Source organism: Microtus pennsylvanicus, chromosome 3, assembly GCF_037038515.1.
Source record: "Microtus pennsylvanicus isolate mMicPen1 chromosome 3, mMicPen1.hap1, whole genome shotgun sequence".
NCBI lineage: Eukaryota > Metazoa > Chordata > Mammalia > Rodentia > Cricetidae > Microtus > Microtus pennsylvanicus.
Window position 1 is genome coordinate 22,802,675 of NC_134581.1, and position 22,020 is coordinate 22,824,694.

A 22,020-nucleotide genomic window follows, 5' to 3' on the forward strand; every position below is an offset into this window, starting at 1 on the left:
ATGTTAAAATGCAGAAAAAGGATTCCTAAAATAATGTCAATATAAAAGCATTAGTGCATAAAAGCATTTGGTATATGCATGCTCACTGATAGAATACCTGGTAGTCCTGAGATACTTCTGAGTTAATTCCAACTTAATTATTATCAAGTACACTTGCAAGAAGGTTTGTGGAAGGGAAAGACTGACATACTTTCCTTGAGGTAAGATACCATGCTGCTTACTTAGTGCTACAGAGCTGGCTGAGTACACAAACAAAGCCCAGGGTTTGATTAAGCAAGCAAATTAAACTCTTTAATTTGAAAAAAGATGTACTGCTAAATTATTATAACCAGATATTCAAATCAATAGTAAATAGTAGAAAATGGAGCCAGGCGGTGGTGGCGCACGCCTTTAATCCCAGCACTCAGGAGGCAGAGGCAAGCGGATCTCTATGAGTTCGAGGCCAGCCTGGTCTACAAGAGCTAGTTCCAGGACAGGAACCAAAAGCTACGGAGAAACCCTGTCTCGAAAAATCAAAAAAAAAAAGTAGAAAATGGAGATATAAAAATAAGTAATGTTCACGAATTGCTTTGTTTATATCATTTATCTGAATCCACACAAACATAAGTTCTTTTCCTATTACTATTCACACCAGCAGCTTCCCAAAATATTTTTTGAGAGTCTCACAGAAGCTTCTTGGTGGTGGGTATGTGGAAAGCCAGATTCCAAACAGCCTTTTCATTTTAATGTTCCACATATTGGTGTTCTTCAAAAGTTTACATTAAAAAATATTCTACTATATTGTTTTACAATAAAAAACTAGCTGTCATTGACTGGGAAACATTCTGCTTGGTCAACGTTATAATTATATAACAATACTATAACAATATAGATAACCCACGTAACTCGTCATTTGGGTAGTTTATCTTCTATACAAAAACATTGTCTTAACTTGTCTAGAAGTCATTTATCCAGTGATATCATGTCTGTGGAGCAAAGATGAAGTAGGACCAGCAATAAAATAAAAACTAAACAAATGAAAAGGTTTTTTCTATGTGCCTCAATTTTCTCTTTTCTTCATTAACATTGTCTTGATGGAAGAAGAAACTCCAAGTAAGTATTAAAGATTTTCTTTCAGTTCTCTCCTCTGTTCTTATATTTGCACAAAGCAGTACTCTTCCTAAGAGGAAAACACTAATTTGCAACAAACATTTTTGGGTAAATTAAGCAGGAATGCCTTCAGTATCTTCTCTTAACCATATACTTGACATATACTGAAGCCCAGAAATGCTGCTCTCTGAATGACTGGGAGCTATGACAGACTACACCTTAAATGTATTCTACAGTGCTGGAGTGACAGATACTCCCAGTATTAAAACTGTTTAAAAAAATTGGAATTTTGACTGGGCAATGGTTGTGCACGCCTTTAATCCCAGCACTTGGGAGGCAGAAGCAGGCAGGTCTCTGTAAGTTCAAGGAGTCTAGTCTACTAGAGTGACTTCTGGTACAGCCAAAGTTATACAGAGAAACCCTGTTTCGGGAAAAAATAAAAACAACTAAAGGAAAAAACTGTTAATAAAGCATTTTCTTAATTTCATAATGGTAATTATGGCTTTTAAATTTCTCATTAGCAAATCGAGTAAGTGAGAATTACTCTGCTTCCTACACATCATGATAGGTTTTTTGTTTTGTTTTTAAAGAAAGGTTCTCATATAGATCAGGATGAATTACATTTTGCTATGTAGCCAAGGATAGATAACCTTGAATTTTTGATCCTCCTGCCTATACCCCCAAAACACTGGGGTTATAGGCTAGTTTCCCAATTTTGTTTTGAAACAACATCACTTAAAAATAAACTATTAGTGATGAAAATGAGGACAAGGGGACAAGCTTCCGGACTACTTAAGTTTAGAAAAATTTAATTTGCATAGGAAGTGAAGCCTGAATCAAGAATACAGAATAAATCGAGAGGTGGTGGCACATGATTTTAATGCAAGCTCTCAGGAGGGAGAAGCAAGTACATCCCTGAGTTTGAGGCTTGTCTGGTCTACAGAGTGACTTCCAGGACAGTCACTACATAGAGAAACCCTGACTCGAACATAACAAAATGAAACAAGAATACAGAACAACAGCAATAAAAATAATTAAGTACAACACTCATGCACATTATAGTATCTGTATTTGCAGAGCATGTTTAAAATTCTGAAAATTCTACAAAACGGTGACATCTTTAAAAAGAACTCTTGAATATTAATAATAATATAGCTGGCAACATGATGAGGAGAAAATGTTCAAGATCAGTAGCATTAGGAAAATAAATCCTATGTTAAAGGTAAGGAGAAACACTATTGAATACCAAGAAGGATATCTAAAGTACAGATTACCAACAATGATCAAGTGTGGGTAAGATGCAGAACACTGGATCTCCCATACATTAAGGACAATAAGGTAGCCAGCCACGGAAAACAGCTAGGCAGAAAATAAGGTGAAACACATTATAAGATCTAGAAATTGTATTCACTGACATTTATTTTATAGAAATGAAAACTATGTTCACAAAAATTTGCACACAAATCCTCACAACTGTATTAACTGTTACAGTTAAAACTTGGAAATAATTCAAACATCTTTCAAATGGTTAATGGATAGAACAAATCATGAGGAATCCAAACAGTATAATATTAATCAGCAGCAAACATGAAGCAACTATTGGTTCACACAACCATTTGGATTAATGTCTGAGCCCTTACTTTCACTGGTGACATCATGCTTACTGAAACATGTATGTCCTAAAGGATTCCATACTGTATGGCTACATTTTAAAATTTCAAAATGACAAAATTAATAGTAATGGAAAACAGACTTATGGTGCCCAGGAGATGTATGTGGGTGAAAAAATAAAGGGATAGCAGGATGCAATTTTGTGTGATGGTGACACTTTTATATTATGATTGTAGTGGTAACTAAAAGAAAATCTCCATGCATATTAAAATGTGTAAGTCAACATAAAGTCAGTTATCACTATCTAATGCATGGAAAAAATTAACAAATATGACAAAGAATAAAATCTCTGTGAGTTTGAGGCCAACCTGTGTTGTGGGACAATGGTCTTTTATCCTGTCACTTGTATTATTTTTAATAAAACGTTGATTGGACAGTAGTCAGGCAGGAAGTAGAGGCTGAGCAATGAGGACAGAAGATTTCTGGGAAGAGGAAAGGTCAGTCTGCAGTTGTCACCCAGACACAGAGGAAGCAAGATGAGAATGCCTCACTGATGAAAGATACTAAGCCACAGGACTAACACAGATAGGAAAAATGGACTAATATAAGTTATAAAAGTTATAAGGGGGCTGGAGAGATGGCTCAGTGGTTAAGAGCATTGCCTGCTCTTCCAAAGGTTCTAAGTTCAATTCCCAGCAACCACATGGTGGCTGGCAACCATCTGCCATGAGGTCTGGTGCTCTCTTCTGGTCTTCAGGCATACACAGAGACAGAACATTGTATACATAATAAATAAATAAATATTTTAAAAAAGAGTTATAAGAAGCCTGATCTAATAGGCCATCCAGTTTATAATTAATGTAGACCTCTGTGTGTTTCTTTGGGGCTGAACAGCTGTAAACCTAGCCATATAACTTAGCAAATTAAAGACTCATGTGGTCAAAAAAGACAGATATACAGTAAAGACAGTTTGAAGATGAAGAAAACCTCTAAATGGTTTATAGTATGTTTAAAAATATATGTAGGCTTAGAAAAGAAAAGAAAAAGTATAAAGTCCTTAAAATAAAAAAGAGAGTAGTGGGGTGTGGTGGCACACACTTTTAATCCCAACACTTCGGAGGTGGAGGCAGGTGGATCTCTGTGAGTTCAAGGACAACCTGGTCTACAGAGTGAGTGCCAGGACAGCCAAAGATACACAGAGAAACATAGTCTCAAAAAACCAAAAATTAAAAATAAAAGAAATAGTTTAAAATAAAGCCATATAAAGATGGAAAATATACAGAGAATCTGGATACTGTGTAACAATGAAGGGGCCTGTGGGGTATCTGTCCCACCTGGTACCCCACAGCCGGCAAGCCCCAAAGAAAATCACACAGAGATCTCCGTAAGTTATAAAACTGATTGGCCCATTAGCTCAGGCTTCTTGTTAACTCTTGTAGCTTATATTAACCCATTGTTCTTACATTAGCCACATGGCTCAGTACCTTTCTCAGCTGGCAGGTTACATCTTGCTTCTTGGTAGTCTGGGCAGGAGTGCGGAGGGGACTTCCTGCTTCCCAGAACACTCCTGTTCTCATTGCCCCACCTCTACTTCCTGTCTGGTTGACCCACCTATACTTCCTGCCTGGCCAATCAGTGTTTATTTAAAACATGATTGACAGAATACAGACAGTTCTACCACACCATAGAAATCTCCTGTAGGAACAGATGGCCTGGATGTCTGAGCTCTACATCCAGAACAGATTCAAGACTGCTGCCTGAGATGATCAAGACTCACAGGATACTCTAAATTTTCTTTAGGTCTCCATAAGATTATCAGTGCCCCCAACCAGCTGGAAGTAGCTTGGAAAACTATGCCCACATTCCCAAAAAATGGACTATGGATATTTTCCTTTGTTTATAAGTAATGCAGACTCTCTGTGTGATTTTCTTTGGGGCTTGCCGGCTCTGGGGTACTGGGTGGGACAGAAACCCCAACAAGCCAGCCTTCAAAGTTACAATACTGCATATTTTTGTGTTGTCATTTAGTTGTATGACTGCTATGGAAGGACCCACAGTTGCTAAAAGACATTTGATTATAAATGCTGCTGGATTAATCCAACACATATATTTTGAAAATGCCTTGATGTTAAAATTTAAGTCAAAGTTATTTTACTTTGACGAAGAGGTTTTGCTTTTGTTTCCAGAAAATGAGAGGCCGTGGATTCATTCTGGATAAAAAAAAAAATAAGGTTTGATCAAGGAAGACCCCCTGAAAAATCCCAGATAGGAGTGGATGGACCAGATGTCTAAGTTCTACATCCAGAACAGCCTCAAGACTGCTGGCTGAGATGATCAAGCCAGAATTTGACAATAATTCTAAATTTTCTTTAGGTCCCCATAAGATTATCAGCACCAGCAATCAGCAGAAAGTAGCCCGGAAAACTATACCCACATTCCCCTCCCCCTCAAAAAAAGGTTATGGATATTTATCTTTGTTTAGACTGTTGGTTACAAGATGTTATGGATAATGGTGTGGACAAAAAGCTAAACAAAGAATATTAGATTCAGAGTTCTTAGTTTTGGGAAAAAAGGGGGGAGTGCTATGGGACAATGGTCTTTTATCCTGTCACTTGTATTATTTATATTAAAATGCTGATTGGCCAGTAGCCAGGAAGGAAGTAGAGGTGGGGCAATGAGAACAGAATTCTGGGAAAAGGAAAGGTCAGCTTTCAGTCTTCACCCAGACACAGAGGAAGCAAGATGAGAATGCCTCATTGATGAAAGGTACCAAGCCGTATGGCTAACACAGACAAGAATAATGGGCTAATATAAGTTATAAGTGTTATATAAAGCCTGAGCTAATAGGCCAACCAGTTTATAAGTAATGTAGACCTATGTGTGTTTCTTTGGGGCTGAACGGCTGTGGGACAGGGTGGGACAGAAACCTCAGTCAACAAACCTGGTCTACGGAGTGAGTAACAGGACAGGCTCCAAAAGCTACAGAAAACCCATGTCTTGAAAACCAAAATCCAAAAAACAAACAAAAGTTTGGAGAAAAAGAAAAACAACAAAAGACAAAGCAAAGCATGAAAAAAGGCAATGAATTAAAAATATATAAACTATCTGATCTATAAATTTATAAACAATATAGAATAGTAGCCATTTGGTCAATACCCAAGTGATATTCCATAGTAACCATTAAAATACCAAAATAAAAGGTTAGCAAATAGTATCTGAATACTTGGGAATTTTGAAACAGTTGTTTACTAAGGACCTTAGCTTTCTGCTAGACAGAAGAGCTTGAACACAAATACATTCTTGACTAATTAAAAGATGAATAAGCACTGTAGTGATAAGGCGAGCAGGCTTGCTTTTCGTCCCGCCTGGCTCCTGCATGGCTAGCTTTACACCCGAAATAACAATACACAAATTGTATTCATTTAAACACTGCCTGGCTCATTAGCTCTAGCCTCTTACTGGCTAACTGTCACATCTTGATTAACCCATTTCTAGTAATCTGTGTAGCACCACGAGGTGGTGGCTTACAGGGAAGATTCTAACCTACGTCCATCTCGGGCCGGAGCTTCATAATAGCATCTGCCTGACTCTGCTTCTTTCTCCCACCGTTCTGTTCAGTCTACTCCACCTATCTAAATCCTGCTCTATCAAAAAGCCAAGGCAGTCTCTTTATTTAACCAACGAAAGTAACACATAGACAGATGACCCTCCTACAAAGCACCAAAACAATAATACGATAATTGGTTTAACCATATGTTAGGGTGCAAAAAAGATGTTCACAACTTAGCTAGCAAGAGAAGGTAACACACACACACACACACACACACACACACACACACACATACACACTCACACACACCTTTTAGAAAAGCAAGCATCTACCTTGTTTCATTTTACTTTTCTTTTAGTGCTGAGTGAATAAATCCATCTTCTAAAACATACTAAGAACATGCTGTACCACTGGTTGCACCCTCTGGTATCAAAAAGTAAAAATATACAACTAATCTTAGAATAATATAAAAACAGGTAAAGGAATCAAAATTTCAAAGTATGCTTTACTGACAATATAGGAATAGGCTGTCACAGCTAAGTACAGGCACAAACAGATTGAATAAGTAGAAGCCAGATCACAGACTACCTTACAAGCAGTTGAATTTATGTCCTGTCTATTCTTAGGTCTCAGTTATGCCCCAGAGTAATTAATAGTAACCCCTTTTACTTTCAAAAGAATTGGGCAATAAAACTGTCATCTTAGTATGATAAGAAAAATCTGAAAGCTTTCTAAAAATGCTAGGAAACACACAAGAGACATTTGATAGAAGAGTGGCATCATTACACGTTAAAAAATACATATGAATAGCAAAGATAGTCTTAATTGTAGATTAGCTTTTAAAAACATTTAAATATATGTGTGTTTGCTTGCATATACACATCAAAACCACAGGCATGTCAGGTGGGTGCCAGAAGAGGCCAAAAGTTGAGAGTCAAGTCCTCTGTAACTGATGTCATAAGGCACCACAGGGTACTGGGAACTGAACCCAGATCCTCTGTACAAGAGCAGTAAGTATTCTAAATTCTGGAATCATCTTTCCAGCCCTGTTCATTAGACTTTTAATAATCCAAGATTTATTTATTTATAATATTTATTGATAGTCTTGGGGTTAAATTTAGGTCCTCATGGAGACTGGGTAAGCACTACTCATGTTCCCAGTACCTTTTTTTTTTTTTTGAGATAGGGTTTTATTAGCTGAGGCTTTGATTCTCCTCTTCTATCCACTTCCCAACTGCTGGAATTACAGGCATATACCACCATGCCAGACTTTGTTAGCTTTTAAATGAATATATGACACTTTAAAAAATAGTAGCACTATAAAAGACAACAAAATTGAACCTATGAATAGATTTTTAGTTTAAAGCCCATTAAAATTATGTTAATTACTCTACATTTACCTTAAAGAAATTTTTTATTATTATTTATCTTATTGTTTATCTGCTGGTCAACCATTCTACTGTAATTCATGTATGCTATACCCTTGGTCTGAAAAAGCATTTTTTAAAAATCACATACACAAAAGATGACGTATGTAATGTTGCTGGTTTTAAGATTTTTTTTATATTGGTGTTAGAGTATATGTTTTTTTCTAAACAATGTACTTCACTGTAGTCATATCCATAGGATTCATACATACAACTATTCATGTTCTACCAATTATTAAGAGAAAATAAAATTAACTTAATGAAATTCACTTTTATAAATTTTATTTTGTGTGTATGGCTACTTTGTCCACATGCATGTCTGTACACTGGTGTCCACTAATGCCAGAAGAAGGTGTCTGATCTCTTGGAACTAGAGTTACAGATGGCTGTGATCTGCCATGTGGTTATTGGGAATTGGGAAGAGTAGCCAGGGCTCTTATCAACTGGGCCCACTGTCTAGCCTCCACTGACACTTTAAACTTTTAACTTTTGGCAATCATTATCATTATATAACTTGGAGCTTTGGGCTAAAGGTCTGACCTGTGAGACTAAGGACTATAACTGTCCTATGGCTTCTGGTTCTGCATTTTTTTTTAAAGATTTATTTATCTATTATGTATACAGTGTTCTGTTTGTCTGTGTGCTTGCTGGCCAGAAGAGGGCACCAGATCTCATTACAGATGGCTGTGAGCCACCATATGGTTGCTGGGAATTGAGCTCAGGACCTCCGGAAGAGCAGTCAGTGCTCTTAACCTCTGAGCCATCTTTCCAGCTCCTGGTTCTGCATTTTAATCCTACTCCCCTCCCCCTGCTTTTATTTTTTGAGACAGGATTTATCTTTGTAGCTTTGGAGCCTGTCCTGGAACTCACTCTGTATACCAGGCAGATATCCTCCTGTCCCTGACTCCTAAGTGCTTCTGTTTTCTTAAAAGGAGAGAATTATGTAACCAGGCATTTATCTGTCTTATCTTTTTCTTTCAGGGGTTGAAGTCATATGTGCGCTAAGCAGCGTTTATTCCACAACTGAGCTATATCCCTACCCCCAGTTCTCTTTGTACTTGTCATCTTGAGACAGGGTCTCACTAAGCTACCCATGACTTATTACTCTGTAGCCAAGACAGGTCCTCAATTTGTAATCCTCTTGCTTCGGTTACTTTAGGAGCTGAGGTTATAGGCATGTGAAATTAGACCAGCCTTCTGAGAAGTCTTTGAATAACCCAAACTTCCAAAGATTTTTCTCATATTTCTCATATTTTTCCCATATTTCTCACAGGCATCTTACTTTGTTGTTCAGCCTAGTCTGCAATCTGGGTTCAAGTGACCCTCCAGTCTTAGGTTTCCAAGTAGCTGAGGGCACTTGGTACAGGCATGCATCATCATGCTTGACTAATTGTTGCAGATAGCCAGAAGACATATGGGTAATGTCCTTTTCTTTTGTTTTCAATCTCAAAATCGAATTGTGTTCCAGCACAATATTTATCTAATTTTTATCCTTTAGATTTATAAAGCTTTTCTGTCTTTGTCATAAATTCAGTGGACCAAGCAGGGCACAGCAACACATGCCTATAATCCCAGCAACTGGGAGGCTACAGCTAGGCTGGGTTATATCCTGTTTTTTTTTTTTTAAAAAAACAAACAAAAACAAAAATCAAACAATCAAATGAACAATTTGAAAAAAACCACCTGAAAGTTTTTGGTATAGCAAGCTTGAGGAAAAATCAGAAATATGCAACTGAAACAAGTTCTAAACTCAGCAAGTGTATAGTCTTCTAGGAAAGCATGATTCTTAACAACATACACAATAATCCATAATCTATCCAAAAACAATAACCTGACTTAAGTTAAACTCACCCCCTATATTATGTTCAGTCTGAATAATGTGGTGATTTCCAGGTCATGATGACGGATAAAGTACCAGCATTTAATCTCTCCCCACAGTTCCTATTGAAACAGCCCAAAAGATATTTGGGGAAAAAAGATCAATATAAAAATGAATTTGACATAGAGCAAACATCAGAAGGTATGGGGTGAGGGAAAAGAAGGCATGAGAAAAGAATGGAAGCATAGCCTGGGCTACCATATGCTAGTAGCACATCAATAGCAAAAATGAAAAGAGAATGGAAATAATTTAAAAGCTTGGTTTTTACTAGGTGTGCCATACTATGTGGCCCTAAGCATATTATTTAAAGTTTCAGTTTTATTTGTAGCAAATAAAAATAACTATATAAATATAATATATAAAAACTATATGCTTATCATATGGTTTATACAAATGAATGTCAAGATTTAGTACTCAGCTTATTGTAAAAATAGTTTTTATTTCTTTTTGGTAAAAGGGGCTCACAGTACTTACTTTGTAGATTGGGCTAGTCTTAAACGCACAGAGATCTGCCTGCATTTGCCTCCCAAGTGATAAATGAGTTTGAATGATTCTTGGAGAGGCCCAACAGTAATCACATATAATTTCTTTTCTTTTTCAAATAGGGTGACACTATGTAGTCCAAACCAGTTCAGAATTCTCTATGTAGACCAGGGCTGGTCTAGAACTTACAGCAAGAACAAGGTTTAAAGGCATGTGCCATCATGCCTGGCCTTCATTACTTTTCTTTTATACACAAATTTATTATACTACTTTGATTGAAAGTAAATAATAATGTAAATAATCTTTATTGATTTTCAATCTTCTATGGCTTGTTTGAAGCTATGAAAATGATACACTAATACAGTTTTAATATATTATTTTTTCTTATGTTAGTCAAGATATTTATCACATTTATGTATTTATTTTGTATATGTGTGCGGGATGTGCATATGCTATGACATACTATGTGGGGGTCAGAGGGCAAGGAGTCAGTTCTCTCTTTCTGTGGGGATCCAGAGAGCAAACTCAAGTTGTCAGGCTTACTGCTTGAGCCACCTCACTGGCTTTTAAACTCAACAGCATACTAATAAGAAATAGGCATAAAGCTACAAAATAAGATAGGGATAACCTGAAATACCTTTTGCTTTTGTTTTATTTAAAAAATGTATGAGGAAGATAAAATAATTTAGAACATCTGGTTTCTTCACAGTAAGTAATAACTGTGTTATAGAATTGGCATATTTTAAAATACTTTTTTTTGTTTCGTTTTTTGTTTTTTAGAGACAGGGTTTCTCAGAAGCTTTGGAGCCTGTCCAGGAACTAGCTCTTGTAGATCAGGCTGGCCTCGAATTCACAAAAATCCATCTGCCTCTGCTTCCCGAGTGCTGGGAATAAAGGCGTGTGCCACCAGCACCTGGCATTAAAATACTTGTTATATGTTAAGAATACATTAACACAGGGGGCTTAAGCCTATCCTGCAATGGCTGATTACTAGAAGTGCTAAAAAATTATTAAAAGCACATAGGAGCCAGTTTGAAAGACACACAGAAGCTCCCACAGGACAGATCTGGAAATATACAAGCAACAAAATAAATAACAATAATCAATTATACAATACTAATATATGGATACTAAATTAAAAATAATTTAAAATTAAAAAGATGACTAAATGAAATAATGAATTGATAGTTTTCCCTTATACTATAGTATTAATCAATAAACACAAAATGACAGTAACATTTGTCATTTTAGAAATTGTTTTGTGATCATAATAGCAGAGATTCAGGTAAGATTACATCATGGCATAGAATTAAGTCAAAATTTGCCAAGAAACAACAATATTTATATACTTTAAAAAGAAATCTGACAGCCTATGAATTAAAAAGGACAATGTTAACTATATAGGGGAAATTTGATAGATTCCACCTTAATCAAGTGATTTGATATCAATAGTGAGCAAATTGACATTATGTTTCTTTTTGCTCCTCTTCCTTTTCTGTTAGCACATACTAACTGTAAAAAATACTTTGGTCACATACAGACCTCATGAACCTCTTGGTACACTGACAAAAGACTATCACCCAATGTTCATCCCTGGAAGAATATGTAATCCAAATTGAAATATACGACAATCAGATAAAATTAGTCAAGACTTTTTATAAGCTGGTACTCTGCAGAATATCAAGTGTCATGAAACACAAAGGCTTCCTACTAAAAGTGACAAGAAAGATAGAGCATCAAAATACTATGTTACACCGGATAGGGAGCAATTGATGTAAATTATGTTTAGATTACTTCTACATTATACATACTAACATATGTAGTCAATATAGAATGTACAAGTGCAAAAGTGTGAAAATACAGACATGAGGACAGAAAGAAGCATGCCCCCCCCAGGACATTTATATAACATGACTTAATAACTAGAATACAAAAAATAAAAAATTAGAATAGGTAAATTTAAAATTTTTAATCATCCATATATCCTAAAGCTGGAACACCTAAAACATTATTGGTATCAGAAAAGTCAAATTACTACCAAAGAATCCACTATCCCAACCCACAAATTCACAAATTCACAAATTACCCTGAAGAGTAAGACTACAGAGAGATTTAGATTGTTTATTATGGAAAAAACAGTCAAGGATATGGTAAATATAGTCCTCCCAAATACCTAGAAAACTTGCTTTTAGACATATTCAAAATACTGAACATAATTGAGGGTTAACATCAGCAAAGGTTTTGGTAGTTCTTCGAGGTCTGTGCTCAGTAAAAGCAATCTCAAAAGAAATTTCTATTCTAACTAAAAGCAAACAGCTGGAAACTGAAAAGAGGAAGTAAATAATCCTAAGACTTAGTTAAATACAGTTTTGGTTCATTTCTATATATATGTTAGGAGATGTTTGTAAAAAATATAAACGTGAACAAGAGCATAATCTAGTAGTCATGCTTTCAAACTTCATAGACCTGGTTAAAGATTGAGAAGGTAAGACACAGACTAATTAATAAGTATGACACATCTTATGTAAAAAATTAACATAAGGAAAAAGAACATTTATGTAGTGGTAAGAGCAGAAAATGGCATTATGAGACTGTCAGAGTCAGTGGCTAAAAAACAAATAATGGTATAGTGGATTAAAAATAAGTATCAAAAGGTTTATAATCCCATTAAGTAAAAATGTGTGATTTTTATTTTTTTCCTAAAAAAAATAAAGAAAACAAAAGACTACCTTTATTACCTTTCAAATTTGTAAGAAATACCTTGAGAACATGAATGAGTTATATTTAGGAGACTGAAAAGATAAAGACAGAATGGAAAACTTAAGTGCCATTAATAAATGAAGTAAACAACATGGTTAAATATTAAGCCTCTTGCCACAATAAAGCATACACATTAACTTTATTCTGTAGCAGAAGAAAAAACTGAGCTCAGCTACAGTAAGTGGAAGAATAAAACAACTTCCTAACTTAATTTTCCCATATATCTATAAAGGAAATGTTCAAATGTGACACATTTGCCCCAGATTTTATCCTCCTTTGACAAATGAAAGAAAAGCACCTAACTAGGTACACTGTGTTTATTAAAAGAGGGATCAAGAAATTTTTTGTTTGTTTGTTTTTGTTTTGTTTTTCTAGACAAGAGTTTCTCTGTGTAGCTCTGGCTATCCTAGAACTCACTCTGTGGAGCAGGCTGACCTTGAACTAACTCACAGAGATCTGCCTGTCTCTGTCTCTGAGTGCTGGGATAAAAGCTGTGCACTACCATTGCCCGGTAGTAAATAACTTTTTATTTCAATTTATTTTTGCAGTTCTAAGAATCAAATCCAAGGCCTTGTATATACTAGGCAAGTGCTCTGCCACTGAGTTACACACCCAAACCATGTTAGGCAATTGAGAAGAATTAATTATAGTAACAATAAAACACTGCTTTTTAAAGGCATTTGTGGCCTTTTGTATATTTTACATATTAAAATTTTGGGGGTATGAAGTCGTATTCTGTTGGCTCAGGCTGTTGGCCTTGAAATCTACATCTAACTAGTGCCCCTGACACAGCCTTATAAGTCACTCAAACTACAGATGTCACCATACTTGTGTTTTGTGACTGACCTTTATTAGGCTTTTGTTTGTTTGTTCTGTTTTTGTTTTCAAGACAAGGTTTCTCTGTGTATTCCTTACTGGCAGTCTTGGAACTCACTCTTTAAATCAAGTTGACCTCGAATTCAGAGATCCACCTGCTTCTGCCTCCTGGGTGCTGGGATTAAAGGCATGCACCATCACCGTCCCGTGAAATGACTTTTTATTTGTAATTATCATTTTGTTCTCTCTTGACATTCTGTTACTTTAAGAGTAGTAATACATTATCTAAACATCATTGTCAAATAGGAGTCAACAGATAATCCCCAGCATCACCAATAAATATGAAGTCAGGTCTCATGAGTATCTGTAATAAACAGAATAACTCTTCTCTTTCTCATGTAGAATTAGCTAATTACTTAAGTATCTTTCAGGTTAGGCAAAAAATTCAGATTCTTATCCAAATAATGTTTGTACTACAAAATTAAGCCATGCTGAAGTTCTGGTGCCATCAATATTTATAACAATACCCAGTCATCATTAGAAATGTATTATAGAAATTAATAGTTTTTCTAGGGATGTTTACTTTAACATTAAATTTTAAAGATACACTATAATAAAAATAGTTTATCTTTAGTTACTTTAAAACATCTAAATATAAGACATAACAAACAGTTCTAATCACAAGGACAACAATTCTCCAAGGCACTAGTTGTATTTTAGACTTATCAGTATTTTCTGCAAATGGCTTCAGAAAAGCTTAGCTTCCTAAAGCACAGAAAGAATATTAGTAATTTCCTACCTGTTCTGGCATGGCTCCATGTTCAATTCCAGTCTTCAAAAGTCTATAGCAATTGCCAAATAAATCCCATTTAGTGAGATCATGAGCACTAAAAGAAATAAAAAAGGTTTTAATTTTACTCTAGAATAAAAGATAATTTAAATTGAAGTTCAGTTTCACTAAGCAGAATAACAAAACAATATTTCATTTTCTTGTAGAATTAAAATCAACCCATAATGGAAACATTTAAATGTAGAAAAAAAAAACAAAGAAAGAAAACAAAAGTAACGGTAGAGGTAGAGTTTGTTAAATAAACCACGAGTTTCACATTTAACATCAGGTTTCTCCTTAAATTGTTAATCCAAACTAGTAATGTAAACATGCACAACTTTATTATATTTAAAATACATTTTAAAAAGAACCCTTTCACAATTTAAAAAATACAATTACATTTGTATTTTTGAGGGAGAAATCTCCTGTCATCAAATGGACAGAATTACAAAACTAGAGGATAGGAAATATGAGAAACTCAAAATTCATTGTGTAGCCATTTATATAGCCTGAAGACTTTTGAACGATTTTTCTCAGGGCTCACTATGTAATGCAGAATGGCCTGCAGCTCCTGCACGTCCTCCTGTCTCTGATGCCACCTTACCTGACTTTGAAGGAAGAAACATGAACTCCACCACAGAGCCAGTTCTTTTCACTGTGGTTGTTAACTTTTATCATAAATGACAAGATACGCTTTAAAATAAGAGTTCTATACCAAATTCCAAAAAGTTTACTTGTATGTAAAAAAGGATTTGATTTCTCTCTTTTTCTTTATTTCTTCCTTCTTTCTTTCCCCTCACCCACAGAGACAAGATCTCACTATAATGCTCTGTTGCGCTAGCTAGTCTCCATCTCTGGAGCCAGTGTTTTCCCCTCAAAAGCAGGAGTAGCAGCAGGCACTATCACAATCAACAAAAAGCCTAGATGCTAGAAACTGCTTTTGAAAAGTGAATATTTTATTAAGAGCTTCCTTTTGACAACAAACCTTCTATTGTCAACACAATTCTGTTTTTCTTTCTTTGTGGAGACGATAAACCTCATTCCAGGGATATGTGGATTTGAAAGCAGTGCTTTCAAACTATATTCCTTATTCAAATCCAACTGTTATTCCGTCTACTTAGTAAAAACGGTAATAATCTAGAAGTCCACAGGAATTACTTGCATAAATTACTTGCATAACTTCCTCAAAAATCTTTTCTCATTGATCTATATATAGTTTGGCAATTAAGTAATATATTGTAAATACTTATCATACAGATTGTGGAACAGCTAAAAGAAAGAAATCTATCTTAAATTTTTGTTTTTTTTATTGAAAAAGGTCACTTATAACTGAAAATTTGCAACTTTGAACCAACATATACAACCTTCCCACCAATCTTACTTTTTACTTAGCAAGGTTGTTACATACCATCAATTAAAAATGACTTATAAAATTCCAGTTTATTGTATAAGCTCATCTATTTCTTAAATAATAATGACCGACTAAAATGTTTACAGTACACTTCTAACTGAAATGATTAGTTTACAAAATTAATGACAATTCTTATACTAACAATAATTAAATCTAACAATTCTGAGAAAATCTGAATGAGCAAAATTTGTTATGATTTAATATTGAAAAATTTATCACTGGGGCTGGAGAGATGGCTCAGGTTCTGCGGATAAAGGTGATCTTCACTAAGCCTTGACAATAAAGTTTGATTCTCCAGACTCTACATAACAGAATTAACTCCAAGTTGTCTTTAGACCTCACATGTGACACCCACAGTAAATATTTAAAAAAAAGAAATCTTAAAAACAAGGAGATAGGGGGCTGGAGAGATGGCTCAGAGGTTAAGAGCATTGCCTGCTCTTCCAAAGGACCCGAGTTCAATTCCCAGCAACCACATGGTGGCTCACAACCATCTGTAATGAGATCTGGCGCCCTCCTCTGACATGCGGGCATACATGAAGACAGAATGTTATATACATAATAAATGTATCTTTAAAAAAAATTTATCACTGTTGCAAAAAGTTAGATGTTACATTCAGTCTATTCATTGGCCAATATGTTACTTGTTAAATTAACATGAGTAATAAATATGACATACTTGTGAAAAGAAGTTAAACGCTTTAAGGTAGAAAGAACGTTGTAGATATCATCATCATCAGCTTCTTCACCCTAGGAATAAAAAGTAAATGTGACCTCATTTTTAGAGCAACTCAGATTTATATTACGTCCTACCAATGCTTAACTGCCTAAAATTCATTCTACAAAGTATTATATTCACTGAAGATGAATAAAAGCATACACATTTTTATAATACACTATGGTAAATTCCTTGAAATTGAAATTGCTTGTGATAGTGTTTTAAAGCTCTAGCTAGTGCACTCTGTCTTTCAATACTGAGGACTGGATACCAGGTGTTCCTCATGAATGCAAACATCAATTACTGTCTGAGCTACCTTATCCTGAAAAACGTTTAATGATTATTTAAGATTTTACTGATGACCAGTCACTTTAGAAAATTATGGTGAAAAACCAAGATATGTTTGAAAAATCATCAAAATTCTTTTAAAAAATTAGTTATATAGATTTCTCAGGAGGAACAAAACATCTACAAGAATTTCAGACTGTCTTATAGATAAGAAAGTAAGGACATGATATAAGAAGCACAAATATAAAGAGAAAACAACTAGTTTGTCAAGAATGCTGCTTCCTTGAGCAAGCATGTCTAACTTAACTTGTTCTATTAACTAGAACATTATGATAATTAATTTAAAATGTAAATTGGATCCCAGAAATAGGAAACAAAATGAAGAAGAAAAAGCAAATCTTGAACTGTTCTTCAAAAAGGGGAAGAAAATGTAGCATGAAAAATAAACTAGAAAAGGTCGATCTTTATAGGATGTACACATTTCCTTAGTATGTTAAATTCTGAAAAGGGTGGAAAATGTTAGATTTATTAAAAATATGACTGACTCACATATTCATGTATTCTGAATAATTATTAACCAAAATTAGTACATGAACCATCAACGTTATAACGAACCTCTTGCAACAGATCTTCCACAGAATGATTGAATCGATCTACAAATTCATCAATCAGCTGGCTCCGAGCGATATCAACTCTATTCTGGATGGTATACTCTTCACTGCATAAAATGCTGTAGGTTTTACTGCAGGCTTCTAGAACATCTGATTCTACATGTTTTTCTACAACAAACTTAATCTGTTTTAATAAAGCATCCAGGTGCTGAGGAGGAACAAAAGGAAAGCTGTGATATTTAGATTAATAACAAAAATTAAAAATCATCATTCATCAAATAACCTTCTGATTAGATGAAAATATAAAATTCAGTTACTAAAACTACTTTAGTAGCAGAATTTCAGAATGTCTTACCTTTTCCATCCTACCCGTGCTGTAGATTTCTAGATCAAAATACTGCGGAATTTGTAGCAAGTTTGCTACCTTCTCTGCATCTGCAGAATACTAGAGGAAGTAGCAAAGAAAAAAGAGTAACTACAGTAATAGTGCAAGAGAGTAAACTCAGAGGCGTATTATCACAACACTGAAAATGGCATATACCTTTGATAGTAACATAGGAAGTGTAATGATAAAATGCTCAGTTAATTTGTTTCTGTCATCAATTTGAGTTTTCCTTTCTTTGGCTGTTAGCACCTAGAAATAAAAAGAAATAAAAAAAGTGTCACTTGGCAATAAAAATTGAAAATGTTAAATATAAAACGATGAAGAATTGGTGGATGACATTACCAAGAAATTTAAGAGGAATATAAAAAAATTAAGTGTTAGGATAAACTTAAGTCAGAGCAATAATGAATGAATAATTATACTTATATAAATATGTATTTCTCATCTGTGTCTAGTACACATGCCTAGAAGACATTATAGAAAAATAACCATAATCAAACAGCACCAAGATTCTGATCCTTGTCAGCTACTATTAAGGAACCATGGCTCATGAGAAAAAAATGGTTGGTTATTGTGTAACAGAATGAAACCCAAAGTTCAGTTTAATTCCTTTAAGGTTCCCATTCCCTGCTAGTTATACCCTTGGTAGGTCATTTTCCCACAATGAGTAAAGATAATTTGTGTGATTAACAGGATGCTACTGAATCTAACTATATCTCCAGAATGATTTCATGACTTTTTGAAGACTAAAGCATTAAAAATACAGCAGCATTCACTATATGTTCAATTAATTCTTCTGAGAAAGGACAACACTCAAACATTCCTACAGAGTGGGCATGTAGACAGAGAACCTTTAGGATCTCTTACCTAGCTAGTATCAGTCCACAGCTTGCCTGCCGCATGTGAAAAATGATTCATGTGGCTATGTTTTAAACCATCCCAGTCAAGTCTGAAGATAAAGATGTGGTCAACCCTAAGAGGTTCTAAGCCAAATAGCAACTAAATCAAGAGTGAATCTTAGGCCCACACAAACTTTGAAAGAATGAAGGCTTCTAGTATTAAGTATATAAAATTTGGAATTACTTTCATATCTGGGCCAATTTATTCTGATAGAAAGTAAGGAAGTACAAAAAAGGGGCAACATTTGTGAAAGGACTAGAAATTAGCCCCAAAATTGAATTATTTGTCAAAATTGGAGCAAAATACAGTTTAAAAAGACTTTTATAACAAAATTTCAAAATCTCTAAAAAGTTGAATATTAATTAGGATTCTATGAGGATACTAATTTATTTTCCTGTATAATTTTAAAACAAATCATTTATGGTTTCATTCATGATAGGTCCTTTTAACAGATGACGACTTAAAAAATAGTATTTCCAACATTAACCAATAATGCTTTAGTATAATTTTACATGCAATTCCTATTTTCTGTAGTGACATTTTGTGTTTTAACAAATAAAGACTGCCTGCAGATCAGAGTGCACGGCTAAGCCACTAGAGTCCAGGCAGTAGTGGCTGATACCTTTAATCCCAGTATTTTGGGAGGACAAGACCTTAATGCCAGCACTAGAGAGAGGTGGAGACAGGTAGGGATAGGGATGGGTGGAGAGAGGAATATAAGGCAACCAACCTTAATATATCTAACACCCTTACAGAAATTGCAAAATGATAGGTATCCCCAAGACTCTGTGAAAGGACTCCTGTGACAATGTTAGTTCTAAGGAGATTCCAGGAAGCAATAGTCTCATATAGCACGTATTCGCCATTTGTGAAACATACTAAACTCATGGTCAACTTGTAATAGAGAGACTTGGTTACAGCAGTCTCAGAGCCTTGTCCACAATTACAGTGGAGGACCTAGTTGAAAGAAGAGGCTAAGACTATTAACAGCAGAATGGAGCTAGAAATATGGAAATCTCCCAAGATCAACTTGTTGGAAAAGAAGATTACGCTACTACAGAAAGGCAATACCTATATGATAGCCCCATCCTGGCTTTATAGCATGCAGCAGCTTTGAATGCTTGGGACAGAACTGAAGAAGTAGGAAAGAAGAATGAGTCATTTACTAAAGTCATATAGGGCCCCAAAGAAACCATTAATTTCTTACAAAAACTGACATCAGCAATAAATAGACTGATACCAAATTCAGAAGCTAGACAAATAATAATCCAATTTCTGGTTTTGAAAATGCCAATTTTCAATGCAAAAGCAAAATTAGACCATTTAAGGCAAGATCAGTGCTCTTGGAGGAATGGATCCAAGATACAATCAATATTGAATCTCATGACCATGATGATGTTTTAATAGGAGAGGTGATTTCCGGAGGATTGAGGAAAAATTGAAATATCAAGTGTTTCAATTTTGGCAATCAAGGTCATCTTAAAAGGGGCAGTATCCTAGAAACAATGTTTTTACTAAGCATATTCCCAAAAGACTACTTCTCCCTTCTGGATTATGCAGAAGGTATGGCAAAGGAAGACACTGGACTAAAATGTAGATCAACAAGGGGCATTCAAAGTACCCCTTAGCCATTGGGAAACTTCTTGAGGGCTCCATAAGAATCTGGTCAGTCATTTCCTGTCATCATGGAGGAAACTCCTTCCCATAACATTTAAAGAACCTAATGCCTATTGTAAGGAACCATACTACTTTGGATAATAAAAGAGCTACAGAATAGAGAACAAAAAAAAAATTAAGGAAAAACCACAAAGCAAATATTTTGGCAAACTTTGATGAATGAACAAAGACCAAAATTAAAAATATGAATAAATGATATTGTCATTGACAGTCTGGTAGACACAGGTGCAGATGTAACAATAATTTCATCAGAATCTTGGCATTCAAATTGGCGTCTTCAGGAGGTAAATGTTCAGCTTTTAGGGACTGGAACATTATCTCACATAAAACAGAGCATGAATGGGTGGAAGGTATAGGGCCAGAAAGTCAGAGAGGAAAATTAAATTAAACAGCAATGAATTTGTGGGATGTGACTGATTACAGCAATGGAATACTCAAATTAACATTTCTCCAATTTCAGAAACAAATCATAAATTAATGTATGCATCTGGGAAAAATATTACAAGATGTTATAAAAAGCAGTGACTAACCATTCAGGTTGTACAAGAACAGGGCACAAGAGCTGCTTATCTTACAAAGGCCCAAACAACCCTACCTTTAAAATGGTTGACAGACAAACCTGTATGAGTTAAGCAATGGCCTTTAACAACAGAGAAACCACAGGCTTTAGAACAGCTGGTACAGGAACAACTAACTGCTCAACATATTGAAGGATCAACCAGCCCTTGGAATTTTCTTGTATTTTGTTGTTAAAAAGAAATCTGGAAAATGGAGAATGGTGACAGATCTAAGAGCTGTTAATAAGGTGACTCATTCAATGGGCTCTCTACAGTCTGGCATTCCTCTGTCTTCTCCATTGCCTAAAGGGTGGCCTCTTATATTTATTCATTTAAAAGACTGTTTCTTCACTATACCTTTACAAGAAAAAGACAAAAAAATTTGAGTATTTTAAATAATTATAAGGCTATAAGATATCAATAGAAGATTCTCCTACAAGGAATATTAAATAGCCCTACCCTGTGCCAATATTTTGTAGGGCAGTCACTGGAAATGATACATAAGCAATTTCCTGAATCTGTAGTTTACCATTACATGAATGACATCTTACTAGCTGATTCAAATGTGGATACTTTAGAAAGAATGTTTGAAAAAGTAAAAAAAAAATTTGCCTTGTTAGGGATTACAAATTGCTCCTCAGAAAATACAAAGAGGAGATTCTATTAATTATTTAGGGTATAAAAAAGGTTCACAAAAAATTAGATCCCAAAAGGTACAAATTAGGAGAGACTGACTGCAGACTCATAATGACTTTTAAAGATTGCTAGGAGACATTTTCTATATACGACCCACTACTGGGATAAAACCTTATGAATTGAGTAATCTGCTCAAAACTTTAGACGGTGACAAGGAATTAAATAGACCCAGGGAATGATCAGCTGAAGCTGAGAGTGAATTGGATTTGGTGAAGAGAAATTACAGAATGCACACATGGATTGTGTGGGTCAACATCTTAAGTGCATTCTGGTCATATTACCCTCCAAACATATAGGAATTTTAATGCAGAAGGAAGATATCATCTTAGAATG

General features: G+C 35.0%; 1 protein-coding gene across 2 annotated transcripts in view; it reads right to left on the reverse strand.

Annotated features, from left to right (window-relative positions):
* The window catches only part of Stag1 (STAG1 cohesin complex component), a 305,897-nt gene that overhangs the window by 39,218 nt on the left and 244,659 nt on the right, over positions 1–22,020 (reverse strand). For both annotated transcript variants that reach the window (XM_075964871.1, XM_075964872.1), the window contains exons 17-21: positions 18,014–18,106; positions 17,828–17,917; positions 17,477–17,680; positions 16,535–16,605; positions 14,415–14,502 (exon numbers count right to left, since the gene is read on the reverse strand). In XM_075964871.1, the coding sequence (XP_075820986.1) occupies positions 14,415–14,502; positions 16,535–16,605; positions 17,477–17,680; positions 17,828–17,917; positions 18,014–18,106 (546 nt within the window). The remainder of the gene's footprint in view (positions 1–14,414; positions 14,503–16,534; positions 16,606–17,476; positions 17,681–17,827; positions 17,918–18,013; positions 18,107–22,020) is intronic.